Below are 14,391 nucleotides of genomic sequence, written 5' to 3'. Positions count from 1 at the left end.
TATATTTTAAGTTGTTTCTCGAGTAACTTACTAAACTAAACTTAGTCGTAGTGATGAATTAAATATGGACGTCGATATTTATTTCTTTGTCACTCGAAGTTATATGACTATTAAAAAGAATGAGGTTGACGTGTTCGCAGTTTGCTATTGCAGATCTTAGGATACCTGCGTGGTCGTGGGGATGATGATGATGATCATGATGATGTTGATTACGATTACGATTATTATTATTATTATTATTATTATTATTATTATTACTAATATTAGGGGCTGCCAGGCCGAGGCGGCAAAGGCGTGCTCGGTTCGCCCGGAAGGACGTGGGTTCGAATCCCCGTCAGGAACTCGTAAAATTTAAGAAACGAGGTCTCCACTTCCGGAGGTGCATATGGCCCTGAGGTTCACTCAGCCTACACCAAAAATGAGTACCAGGTTAATTCCTGGGGGCAAAGGCGGCCAGGCGTAGAGCTAACCACTCTACCCGATCACGTCCCGCGGTTAACAATGGTGGAAACTTTACCTTCCACTCCTCCAAGGGCCTTCATGGCCTGTACGGAGGTGTCTTTGTCTTCTTCTTCCTCCTCTTCTTCTTCTTCTTCTTCTTCTTATTATTATTATTAATATTGTTGTTGTTTTAATGGGGAGTACAACTGGGCAAACATCCTCTCTTAATAATAATTCGGGCAGTGATTGCCAAACTGGGAGAATGAGAGTTTTACAGGTGGGTCAGGGACAACTTAGTTAACAAAACATATGAAACATATGAACTGATTAGCAGATCAATATTCGTACGGCATTAAAACTTTTAAGTGGGAGTTTTATTTTTGTCGATTTGGTAATAACTGCCTTCATCTAACCTAGGGCAAGTCGCGTAATAATGCTACTGCCTACTCAGACTACGTAGTTCGTTACGGTTTCAGTCCATCTTTTCATCAGTCGTCCAATAAATTTTTTACCAGAGGACACATATTGTAGGGTTTGTTTCGGTACACTCCAGCTATCCGTTCTCCCAGCATGTCTCTGTCAGGTTTCTCTATGAGTGTCTGTATACTGAAGCACAGGTCAAATTCCAGGTAAATTAATGTGTGTTAAAATAATTCAGTTATCCATGAATTTAATTAATCTATTGATTTAGTGACAAGTTTTCTTCAGTGCAGCACTTCGGTTGTTGATGAAACTTGTTGTTTGAAGGGGCCTAGTATCTAGGTCATCGGCCTAGCAGCACTTTGGATTTGAAGCAGTAGCTTGATATCGACACTATATTGACATGGATTATTTGATATATTTTTCAGCCACACATCCTATTTTTTGTTAAAAGTGAGTAACAGTATTATTGTGTATTTTAAAATTCTCTCATTTATTCTGAATTTTTTTAGTAAAAATATTTGTAATAGCAGTATGTGGGTGTGTGGAGGCATGGAATCCACAGGGCTTACAAATGGGAGTGCCTGCTGGAAACAATTTAAGAACTACTGAATTAAAGGAATAAATAGATTATGTCTCAACCCTCGAAAGAATGAGGGCACTGACGGAAGACAAAGAGTGGTCGATGAAAGTAACGAAGATGAAAAACACGTAGTGTACCTTAGTAGCATTCGCATGAATTAGAGTTCTATTAGGGAGATAACTCTAACATTTACAACTCGCGGAATTTAACTCTTCGCCTACGCTCGACATTTTTGATTGGTTGTTGGGCAAGATTCTTGTACTAAAAGTAGAAGTTGGCTGCTCTAGAGTATAATCTCGCAGCCAGAGGTCTTGCACGGAGTGTTGGCGAACTCGAAGTTTGAATGGGCTCTTAACTTTGCTGAGATCGTAACACTGTCACCAATTAATCAACAGCAAGCTTGTGAGCCATCCGGAACAAGTGTTGGGATATCATTAATGTTAGGTCTTCTCGGCAAACAACTTCAGAGTACAGAGTACCGATAAAACGAGACGGTAGCTGAATCCCAGTCATTGTTGTCGTTTCATCTTTTATTTTATTGACTCTGTAAAAGCTGACCAAGAGCCCTGTGTATGAATTCTTTCTGTGTGGCTAAATTACTAAAATGACGACTTTTAATTAATAGGTAGGTCACAAGATCACTGAAAAAAATTAACGGGACAGTGGATGAATTCCAGCCATCAGCTAGTGAAATTCGTAGACATCTTATGAACGCTTCCTATATTCCTGTTCTATGTATCTGGTAATTCTTTTATCTGCCAGTCATTTGGAATGCATATATATTGTGGTTCTGTATTTGTCAAACTCCTTGGCTGAATCGTTAGCGTTGAGGCCTTCGGCTCAGAGGGTCGTGGTTCGATTCCCGGCTGGGTTGTGGAATTTAATCGCATCTGATTAGTTTTTCTGACTTGGGGACTGGGATTTGTACTTGTGCCAACACTCTCCTCTTCATATTTAGAAAACACACCACACTACCAACCACCACAGAAACACGCAATAGTGATAACATCCCTCCACATTGGGTGTCAGGAAGGGCATCTGGTCATACAACAGGGCCAAATCCACATGCGTGACACAGTCATATCCACGATCCCATAGGCATAGGAAAAGTGGTAAAAGATATAGTTCTGTATTTATGTTCTCTTCTTTGTTTTGTGAACGATGTTTGTATTATTATTAACATTGATGTTTTTTGTATTTATTTTATCATCTGTATCTGTCTTTGATAAAAGAACAAATGAGATCAACTAGGATTTACACTTACTTGGACGACGTGGGAGGGTACGTTGAACTAATACATGTTTCATGTGCGCTATAAGATTTTACAGAATATCTTCGGCATTGGTTGACCAATAGAGGTCTGCACTCCATAGTTTCAACTACTACGCGACAAACATGAAGAAGCCAAATAATTTTACGCATGGCTGAATTTTGCGAGCTGCTCTTCAAACATACTCTATTCTGCTGTCATTGACTCCTTACACATCCAGACGCATCCTCTTTGCTGAAGCCAGTTCTAATTTCTTTCTTCCACAAGCCCCATTAATATTGACATTTCCCCCATCGAAATCCAACAAGAAGTCGTGGGAAGATTTCAATAATAACCTGGACAGGGCCAGTCAAGCGGCAGGGATTTCTTTCTTTTTACAAGTTACTTTACGCCGCACCGACAAAGATAAGTCTTATGGCGATGATAGGACAAAATGGGAAGGAAGCGTTCATGACCTTAATTAAGGTACAGCCAGAGCATTTTACTGGTGCGAAAATGGGAAACCACGGAAAATCATCTGCAGAGTTGCCGACAGTGGGGTTCAAACCCACTATCTCCCGAATGCTAGCTCACCACTGCGCGCCCCTAACCGCACAGCAAGCTTGCTCGGTGTAAACTTTTCTGGACAATAATGAAAAATGAAATATCGTATGGCTTTTACTGCCGGGAGAGTCCGAGGACCAGTTCGGCTCGCAGGGGCAGGTCTTTTGATTTGACACCCGGAGGCGTCCTGCACGTCCTGATGAGGATGACATGATGATGAAGACGACACATACACCCCGTGCCAGTGAAATTAACCAAGTATGGTTAAATTCCCGACCCTGCCGGGAATCGAACCCGGGACCCCTGTGACCAAACGGCAACACACTAACCATTTAGCCATGGAGCCGGAGTGGACAATAATAAAGAATATTAGAAATAGGGGGGAAAAAGGAAATGAGGTAAATCAGTTGAACTAATGATAGAACCCAGGGCATTACTGGACGGGTGGAAGGAATATATTGAAAATTTTCTCAACGTAAAATTAAATATTTCTGTTAACGTGGCGAACAACCGAATTCTTTGTTCAAGGTACTTACAGGGCTTGTGGAAGCGTTTAGTAGACTCACATATGTTCGCTGATTGGACGCTGGTAGACATAGGAGCGTATAATGTATGTATGTATGTATGTATGTATGTATGTATGTATGTATGTATGTATGTATGTATGTATGTATGTAAATATGTATGTATGTATGTATGTATGTATGTATGTATGTGTGTATTTATGCAGGTATGTTGAACAACTAAGTACATGTAACTAAAGTAATATTTGTTACAGCGTATAAATATTAGTTTGATAATCATCCACAATGTGTCTTACTTCCAAATTTGCCTTAATGTTGTGAATTCAGTCGATTCTGCCCATGTTGACTGTTTTTTATCCACCATCTGACTGATTTGAGCCCAAATAAATGTGTCCAAACACTCATTCTATTCAGCTGCCATAATCCCCTTGTCAACTATTTACAGTATTTTGCAATATACCTACAGTATACTCCCTGAAGCCCTAACGGGCCACCCACCTGTCCATGCATGATATTCTTTTGGTTCGTTTGCCTTGTTGCAGGTGAATATCCAGCCGCAATGCAACATGGTGGCCAAGCGCATCATCGCTCCTCGCATCTCTACTGTTTAATATTCTGCGTGTGCCTACTTCTCCTGAGTCCCTAACACGCACTGCGCGAGTAAACGCCACATCCAGGCCTAGGAAGTGAACAATAAGACTTATTTTATTCATTGCAGTTTGAATGTGTCAACCAGGTGATTGTGGAATTATACGTCAGTGTATATTTATTATTAATCAATTCCAGAAAAAATATTTCTTTTAAAAACGCAAGACATGAAAATATAGGTAATGTAAAAGAACTGCGCATTACCTATTAAAAGCTATCAATGTTATAATCGTTATTTTAAAAGTGTTTATTTTTTAAGTGATACAAAATATTCAAAAATATAAAAAATGCATCTACTGCTAATAAGAACTTATTTTTGAAAAGAGATGAACTCAAGTATACCGAAGAGTGGCGAATATTTTGTAAGGGTGCTGTAGAATGGACGGAAGCTCAACATTCTCAAAGAGGGATTACTAATACGTAAGACACGAGTACGCGTAACGTATCTTAAACAAATGACATATTTTCGTGACGAATTAAGATGGTGGCGTGTGAGTACAAGAAGGTTCAATGTGGCAGACTGAACAGACCGCACAAGTCCGTATTGATCACTACCATAGCAAATTGTTTTTAAAATAATTATATTTGTTTTTTGATGTGAAAAATTTAACAGAATATATCCATGGAGAAAATACTATATTTTTCTCTTTTAGGGACATTCGTTAAACACTACAAATCAGAAACAAAAAAGAAAGAAATTCCATCTGATACGTTCACTTTCTCGCTTCAGTGTAAATACAATGAAAGGGATAGGTTTCAGGTCTATTTTTTGAAGTGAAGAGATCCTTGTGGTATTGTGGTACTGTTTAAAGTATGAGTAAGTGGTGTGCACGGCCTATAGCCCACTGGAATGATCAGCAAAGCATCCCGTCCCGGCCTACCAGATCAGCTCAGATGACTTCCTGCGCAGACTGCAGCAATGGACATCGGGTAAGAAATTTCTTCATTTTATTAAATTTAATGAAGTACGTTAAGTATAATATTATAAAAGTGAACAAATATCATATATATTATAATATTTATATCACGCATTTCCCTGTCGTAATTCAGTTCTTGAAAAGTTTCATAAATAAGGTGAAAAGATGTTGCTGATGATTGAGATGAACTATTTTTAAATAAGTAGTTAAATTCAGGGAGATACAAACTTCATTTCTCTAATAATATTACCATATTAATCTAACACTTCCAGTTACTCAACTTTTTGTTTTGTTTTGGGATCATGGAAGATGGTAAAAGTGTTTAGAGTTTCATGACAAAACGTCTTATTGTTAGATTTTACGATATAGAACCTCATTGTTGTTTAGTATAAATGACTCTATCTTATACTCCAACTCAGGATATAATGTTCCACGATCAGTAATAGTACTGCATATGATAATACTTTGGGGACATTAGATAACTGAAAGGCAGTTTCATGCACCAATATTTCCATGTGATTAATCAGTTCATTTTAAGTTCGTCTGTAAAAATCCTTTGTTCCCCTCCATGTCACACAAAATACCCTGCAAATCGTAGATTTGTAACATCCAAGGAAAGTTATTTTATATCACGAATCATGTGACAGCAAATGTTATTTAAAATTTTATTTATGTAATTCACATGACTAGGATATATTGGTTCATTTCTCATAAAGTAACACATAGTATCCGATTAATCAGTTATTTCCCATACTAGTGAGGTCAAAAATCATTAGGTTTGTTTAGGCCTAAATTTAGACCTATATGAATGTTACTGACACCGACGACAAACTATGAAGGTGTCGTTTTATTCTTTCATGTATGTTTTATTTCATATTTTGATGCTCCGTTCTGGATATACAACGTTTACGATTGCCCTCAAGTCTTTGATGAAATCGCAAGTGAAGGTTCTCGAAGATATTCCTTGTACTCTATAAACAAGAAGGCCATACTCTAAAGTAATCCGTTCTTCAGAGTGATGTCAAAATATATCAGGTTCACATAGAAAAAATATGCTGAGTCACGTACACTCTCCACGTCTATGCTATTTAATATCCACTCGAATGGTTCAGAAGTGAAGTATCTCATAAGTATGTTATAATTAAAGCCTGGAATTTTATTCAGTAGCAGGTTGGACTGCAAACTAATTTGGTTAGCAGGAAGTGTCGGCCACCCCCTCTTCAATAATGTAGCAAGAGTAACATATATTTTACGGGTTCTGATGGGCCGTACCCCCAATTTTTATGCAAACCCCATAGCATAGTCGTTGTGAAGGTAGACTATACTTGCTACTTGCTTCAGTAAGTTTGCATTCTGACCTATTAATGAATAAAAATCCGGACTCTAGTAATAATATATTTGCTCAAATTTGTTGTATTTTAACTTTTAAATAAACTAAAATCTTATTTCGGGGGCACAGATTTAACTTCATAATTTTACAATTGAACGTTTTTTCCATGCAGTATATGTTGCTATGTTTTGCTATGATGAGTACACACATCTACATACTTCTTGGTAAGTTGTACAAATACGACATTCAAGATACTCTTTTGTAGTTATAATTTATTCCAGAGTTTGGTTGTAATATACGTCAACACAGAAGTTGCAGGAGAAATATCTATCGTCAGCTTTGTTCATGAATGACCCTTATGCTTTCCCAGACGTACAGCTACAAGATCATTTTATGCAGAACTATTTGTTTTCCAATCAATTATATGTTTCTGCATATTAAGATAATTTCTATAATTATGATAAATTAACGAATATCATAGAATAAGTGGACGTTATGATAACTGGAACAACTCCTGATTTCAAAATTTACTGCTCCTTCAAAGGAATATTATGGAAATGTCTTTTAAAATTACAGTGAAAGTAAATGTTCTCTTGCGTCCTGTTGATCGAATATGGACTTCATCCTCATAAAATTCATCTCGTGAGAGATGTAGACACTTCAAAGGAAACCGGGTAATTCTGGGTCACCATCTACTTAAATCTCGTCACGGACAGTATTTGAAAATTCTTCAGATGCCAACTTACGTGAAGGAAACGACTTAAAATTTACCTCCAACATATATTGGAATGCCTTATGTCACTGAAGACGTGAGTGTGATGAATGTATGATTGTGTTTTATGGCAATAATACTTTAATTCTAAGGGAAGACTTCGACAGTTTAGATAAATTATCATCTTTATAAGAAGTATGCTATTTAGAGGATATCAGTAAATTTGAACTTGACTACTACAAATTGCTTTAGAACTACTTTCAGGGAATTTCAAATTTTAATCGATCATCATTACTCTTTATAATGAGTGGTCAACGTCTTAACCCTCAATCCTCGAGGCCCCGGGTTCGATTCCCGGCTAGGACAAGGATTTTTCATCTTAAACGTTTAATTGCCATGGCTCGGGGACTGGATATTTGTATTTTCGGCAACATTCCTCCAACTTATACACCCCACACAACACTATCCTCCATTATTCTAACGTGCAATTTTCCATACACGGCCGTTTCTGCCTAACTTGTTCTGAGCGTCTGCCGTACAAGGGCTGCATCAGGTTAGCGATAGCCACACGAAATTCTTCTCGGCTTTACAAAACCCATTTGACTGCGTAGACAGAGACATTTTACAAAACCAAATTAGAAACGATGATATATTCTAGTAATGTATTACGCTGGGTACTTCGCTATCTCAGTTGACGTTAACAATGTGTATCAGTTGGAGGTAATATATCTAGATGACAAAACACTGAGATGAGGGTAACACAGGGTGGGGTTTCATCACTCCTTCTGTTCTCGCTTTACGTGAATGACCAATCAGAACTACTGATGAACTGCAAATATCACTGACACGCAGACGACATCCATTTATGTATTCATACCAAGCCGATGACATTCAAGGCTAGTAGCCACTACCAGAAGGTAAAACCATTAAAATCGCAAGCCATCATAATAGGAATTAATAAAGCGTATGAAAAATTAGAAAGCATTAATATACCGGTTATTAAGATCGGTGAAACACCTCAAACAGAGAGATTCCTTTATGTACCTTGAAATAAATTTTGATTAATCTTTTAGTTGGTCAGAGCTAACTAATAATTTTCAACGTGTATTCAGTGCATTACACTCAATGTACAAAATGAGGGACTTCCTAGTAGTAAAAACCATGAAATTTATCGTTCAAGGGCTAATGCTATAAATATTAGATTATGGTGATGTAGTCTACAAAAGTTTTAACGGGTGCACAATTCCAACATTCTATCCATGTTAATTGTTTTACTCCATTCCCACATGAGCCCATTCCTCAGTCAACTATCCTGGTTAAGATTAGTTAATGCACATAAGTACCATGCTGTTTCCCTTCTTCAGAAAATACTGAAAACAGGTAAACTAGAATACCTCAGAATAGATTTCAACTACCTCTCTTCCTCAGGTAGAGCACCCTCAACGTCATCAACACGATCCTTGCCGTCCACTCCCACACATCACAGCAGTCCGTACAACAACGCGTTTGCACCGGAGACCATACGTTCCTGGACTTTTATTCCGGCTGACATAAGTAACCTAAAGCTATATTTCATCATTTTAAAATTTCTTTTATGATAACTTCAATTTCAATTAAATTACATTTGACGTTAATCTTAAATTATATTAAATTCATTTTAACTTTAAATATAATCAGTTTATGCAGGCATATAATTATATGGTTTGGCATAATAACAGGCTTCACAGCCTGAGCACCACCATGTACACAAATCATTAATAAATACGTGAAATTAAATATAACAATTTATACTGTACCGGAAACTTTGGAAGTGGTTTTCTTCGATGTGGTCACAAGATCATTCTAATAATGGAAGTATGTCAAAAGGATCACGTTAAGAGTTTGTCCATTTTTGAAAAATAAAATTTCCTTTAGTTAGAATTCTACTCCACTCTACAGCTTTTGGTATGCTACCTTAGTATGTGAAAAACGAAAAACAGAGTCAGAATGTCACTGTGAGGTAATTTTGAACTTGTTCAAGAAACAGGGAAAAAACGCAAAGCCAGGAGTTAGGCTTAGGTCAGATTTACGGATTTATGGTCTCAAGGCTCTTTATATATCACCATTCTCCCATACCAATGTCAAGGGTCGCCTAAACACAAGTAAATATAAGACTATACCTGAGTGAAAATTAATAAATTTCATTATTTAGAAATTATTAGCAAAATTATCCGCACTGCGATACAGATTGCGTCCACCAAGACACTAATTTCGCATCCGAGCAGGGCTCTAAAAATAGCCGCAGTGATTACATCCTTGAAGGTATTTAGCGAGACAATGATATCAAGGACTGACGTAAATTACTATGCGTACTGGAAGAAAGTTCCGTACAAATTCCCAGTACAGTAAAGGAAGGAATGTCGACGCTGTACAGTTGCTGGACTGCTCGTTATATTTAAATTCGAAATGTAAATTTGGTTATTTTTAATCATTTACTTGCACCTCGCTTTTTATTCTAAATATACGCACGCCTACTAGTTGAAACTGAAACAATGAGGGATGTGGATGCATGTGCAAATTTGTTGGAAATATTTCACCGTAGCAAGAAGTTCAAAATAATGAAGTATATATTCGTCTTAGATAAATTACTCCTATAAAACCAAACCAACCAAATTAAAATCCGTGGCGCACGACCCCCGAAGAGCCATGGTCTACCAAGCGACCGCGGCTCATCCCGAAGGCCTGCAGATTATGCCGTGTCGTGTTATTGGCACGAAAAATCCTCTCGGCCGTTTTTCTTGGCTTTCTTGACTGGGGTCACTAACTCGCAGTCAGATGGCTCCTCAATTGTCATCACGTAGGATGAGTGGACCACGATCCAATCTTCAGATCCCGATAAAATACCTGATATATCCGGGAGTACACCCCGGGGTCTCGGATTAAGAGGAAGGCACGCTTCCGTACACCATGTGGCCGGTCAAAAATATGTTTTTGAAATCAATATAACTGTAGAGATCATTGTAATAGTTTGGTATTTTATGTAGCTTGACTTTTACACAAAATTTCTATTCTACATCACAGCTGATTGCAATCCCATAATACTACGTTTCCTTAATCTCATCTGTACCTAACGTTATGGCCTCATTACGTTCCGTTAAAGGGATAGAAAGCTTATATTGAATGTTCCCTTTCTTTTGTTTACTTCGATTGCGTGGCTCTACATTCAAAAATCTCCCTCGTAATTTGTACACCGTATATTTACATTCGACAGCAGAGGGGACAAATCTAAAATTCTTAAAAAAAACAATTACAAGTAAATCAAAAGAATATTATAATATGTTTTTGAAATCAATGTAATTGTAGAGATCGTCCTAATAGTTTGGTATTGTATGTAGCTTGAATTTTTAACAAAACATTCTTGATTTTAATTCTACTCACAATCAAAATACCCTGTAATACATCAGCCATGAAAAATGAAAGAATTCGTCTTTGGAGCGAGAGGAGGCTTCTATAAGCTTCTTTCTCAACAAACGAACGTTCACCCGAAGAGACATTCTATATCTAACGTTTATGATTTTGAAGACCGGAATTACGTGTATAGTCTTGATTTTCTCACTAATATATAATACTATATACCTGTTAGTAGTTTAGGTTAAGTAGCCTATTATTATTATTATTAGAATTATTTTTGGTAAAGGTATTCTTGTGTAATCCTCTGGATAAAACTGGTCGTCAACAAATATATACAGTGTGTATATATATCAAATTAATATATATAAAATTAATTACGATACATCCTATATATAAAATCATCGTAGTTAGGAAAACGTACCAATACAACATTAAGGAAAATTATTAGATACACTGGTAAAGTTGTTTTTAATGAACATCGTGGTGATGCTTGTTGTTTAAAGGGGCCTAACATCCAGGTCATCGGCCCTTTTAATGAACAAGAAAACAGTCCTATTTAGTATGTTACAGTTACATGCAATAGTGACTGTACAGTGTACTTACTCGTAGTTAAAGGAAGTGTAACTATAGTATGTGTACTAAGAAAGACCGTTTTCTTGTTCATTAAAAGCAACTGCACTTCTACCAAAGTATCTAATAACTTTTCTTAATGAAGTATTGGTACCTTTTCATGACTAGGCTTGTTGTTGTTTGTTGTTTAAAGAGGCCTAACAGCTAGATCATCGGCCTCCTAATTTGATTGACGTTTACAGATAATCTAGTCAGTGGTGGCTGATAAACCACAAATTGCGGACCCATGTTTACTAAGAATTTTTTGCTTCAAGTATTAAGTATTTACAGCTGTTTCAATTTTCACTATCACTTACGATACACCCTGTATATATATCTTTATATGTGATTCTCTTTTGTTTCATCTCTTGGGAACATCCTGGTAAAGCTATGAAACCAACATAAATAATCTTTACTCCTCCATGCACATACTGTATATAGCATTTTTATTATCTAAATTTATGCCTCCGTAGCTGAGGCGACAGCGCGCCGTTCTCTCACCGCTGGGTTCCGTGGTTCAAATCCCGGTCACTTCATGTGAGGTGGGACAGGTTTTTCTCCAGGCACTCCGGTTTTCCCCGTCATATTTCATTCCAGCAACACTCTCCAATATCATTTCATCTGTAATTCATTAATCATTGCCCCAGAGGAGTGCGACAGTCTTCGGCAGTCGGCACTATTCCTATCCTCGCCGCTAGATGGGGGCTTCATTCATTCCATTCCTGACCCGGTCGAATGACTGGAAACAGGCTGCGGATTTTCATTTTTCATTATCTAAATTTAATCTTATTTAACGATTAGACTGAAATACATAATGATAATGAATTACAGTACATCAAAGAACTGAGGAAATATGGTTTTCAAATAATTTTGATCAATATTTACAAAGGTTGTAAAAGTGTATTTCGCGATAATTACTAGTCTGTACAATATTGTTCTGTATTTTGGGTATCACTATTTCCGGATCTAAATATACTGAAATTCAACACATATTTACAGTCTTATTAAAAATTTCATTGTTTATAAAGCATTTAAAATATCTCATTTACTTGTAATTAACTCCCTCTGTGGATCAATGGCAGAGTCCCAAGACAATGGGTTCGAACCCGGCAGAAGTAGTCGGATTTTTTAAGGCGGAAAAGAGTCCATTCTTCACACCATATCGTACAACGACGGCATGTAAAGGATCACTGGTAATACATTTTGGTGTTTACCCGACAAAATTGAAGAAAGAACTCAGCCATAGACGCCCAAAAGATATTCGATTACTCTGCCACCTAGTACCCGTAGAGTACAACAGAAAATCGGAATTCACGTGCAAGCAGCCAGATGGAATAATGTTAAAATCTCTGCACACCGTAGCTAAGGTCATACGACTATTATTATTATTATTATTATTATTATTATTATTATTATTATTATCATTATAACCTGTAATTAAAAAACCTTCTTCTTACGAAATCATTTGTTCGACTGCGAACATCCCACCCACAATTTTCATGGAAGAAAGTTTCTTTATTGAAGTTTCTCAACTTTACCAGGAATATTCAGAAATAATTATAAAAAGCTGAATGCAATTTAGACATATATTCCGTTTAAAAATGATAACTTTACTTGTAATAACTCTACAATAATTTTTTTTTTTGCAGATGAGGAGTGAAGATGATGTCTGAAGTGAGACGATCACCCAAGACCTGTGATGACGTCACTAAGGGCAAACTAACATTGTAGGGACGCACGATATGCTTCTGTTCTCATTATAGCTGTGTTTCATTTCCACTTGTATTTCTCATTTCAGCTGTATATGTAGCCTAGTAATAGAAATATGGAAAACATTAGAATTTATATTACCATACATATTTGTTTCTGGCCTTGTATACAAATGTATTAATTTAAATTCTTTAAACAGTACAAGTAAGGTATATATAAACATGACGATATAATAAAAACAATTACGACAAAATAACTGCATTACTTATTTTAATACAGTCTGTGTTCTCTTGCTTTTTTCTAGACGTGTTTTATTGTGAGCTTACCAACTGCAGAGAGGAGAGATTCCCGAGAGTATAGTGCTTAAAAGAGGGGAGCATATAATATATACATTCTTTTGTTCTGTAAATAGTCAGCATACGCCCAGTATTATTAAGATGACATAACATTCTGGAAGATTTAAAGCCATTCTACAGTACATCTAATTATAATGGCACATTAACGCATTTATATCAGCATTGATATGAAAGAAGCAAGTGATTTCACACATTAAATCATCCTTTCAAACTTTCATTTCTGGTCTACTCTGCCATGCTTGAATAAAAGCAAGCTGACATCAGGATAAAGTGTCCATAAGCAGAAGGTAACTTATATCAAAGTAATGAGAATTATTATTGTGATCAAAATGACGAAACTGTGATAGAAAGCCGGTCGCAATGAAGACATAACAGCTACATTAGAAATTAGTACATCTGATGAACGAGTACGCATAAACTGGCTTTCAAGAACTAATAGGCCATGGTTAGAATTAATGCTCACATAATTATAATTTGCGCCACGTATTAGATATTTACCCTTGGTAGTATGTATTTACGATGTATATGATTTTCATTGTTTAAACCCCCTGTCTCTTAAAACAAAACTGTTTGAACTTGTTGAAAGATTGTCAGAAAATATTACTCAAAGAGAGGTGATTATTTTGTTCTCATTGTTAATGACATTTATGTAACTGTTGTCGCGAATGGCAGCCAATAATATTTGTGTGATATTGATAACAGTGTTGCCAGACTGAGGTAAATTTCCCACGGAAGAGAGAAAAATGGACGTGGTTTTGGAATTTTGTGAAAAAGGGAAACTTTTTAAGAATATTGGAAAAACGTGGGAATTTTAATATCGCCACGCCCCACTTACATAAAATAGTATACCGTTGCCTTATACGCTTGGACAAATGGGCCGTCCTCTTAAAATGAGAGAGACGCTTGCGTTTCGTATAGTACATCATATTATATTATAT

General features: G+C 36.6%; 1 protein-coding gene across 2 annotated transcripts in view; it reads left to right on the top strand.

Moving 5' to 3' along the window:
• LOC136875903 (neurotrimin) overlaps window positions 1-13,331 on the top strand; it is a 964,285-nt gene extending 950,954 nt beyond the window's left edge. For both annotated transcript variants that reach the window (XM_067149532.2, XM_067149526.2), the window contains exons 5-6: window positions 4,324-5,359; window positions 13,037-13,331. In XM_067149532.2, coding sequence (XP_067005633.2) covers window positions 4,324-4,427 — 104 coding nt within the window. In that variant the 3' untranslated portion in view covers window positions 4,428-5,359; window positions 13,037-13,331. The remainder of the gene's footprint in view (window positions 1-4,323; window positions 5,360-13,036) is intronic.
• The last annotated feature ends 1,060 nt before the right edge of the window (window positions 13,332-14,391 follow it).

The sequence above is a fragment of the Anabrus simplex genome, chromosome 1 (assembly GCF_040414725.1).
Source record: "Anabrus simplex isolate iqAnaSimp1 chromosome 1, ASM4041472v1, whole genome shotgun sequence".
Taxonomy (NCBI): Eukaryota; Metazoa; Arthropoda; class Insecta; order Orthoptera; family Tettigoniidae; genus Anabrus; species Anabrus simplex.
The sequence above is the reverse complement of the archived record's forward strand: the minus strand, read 5'-3'. Positions and strand labels throughout refer to the sequence as shown.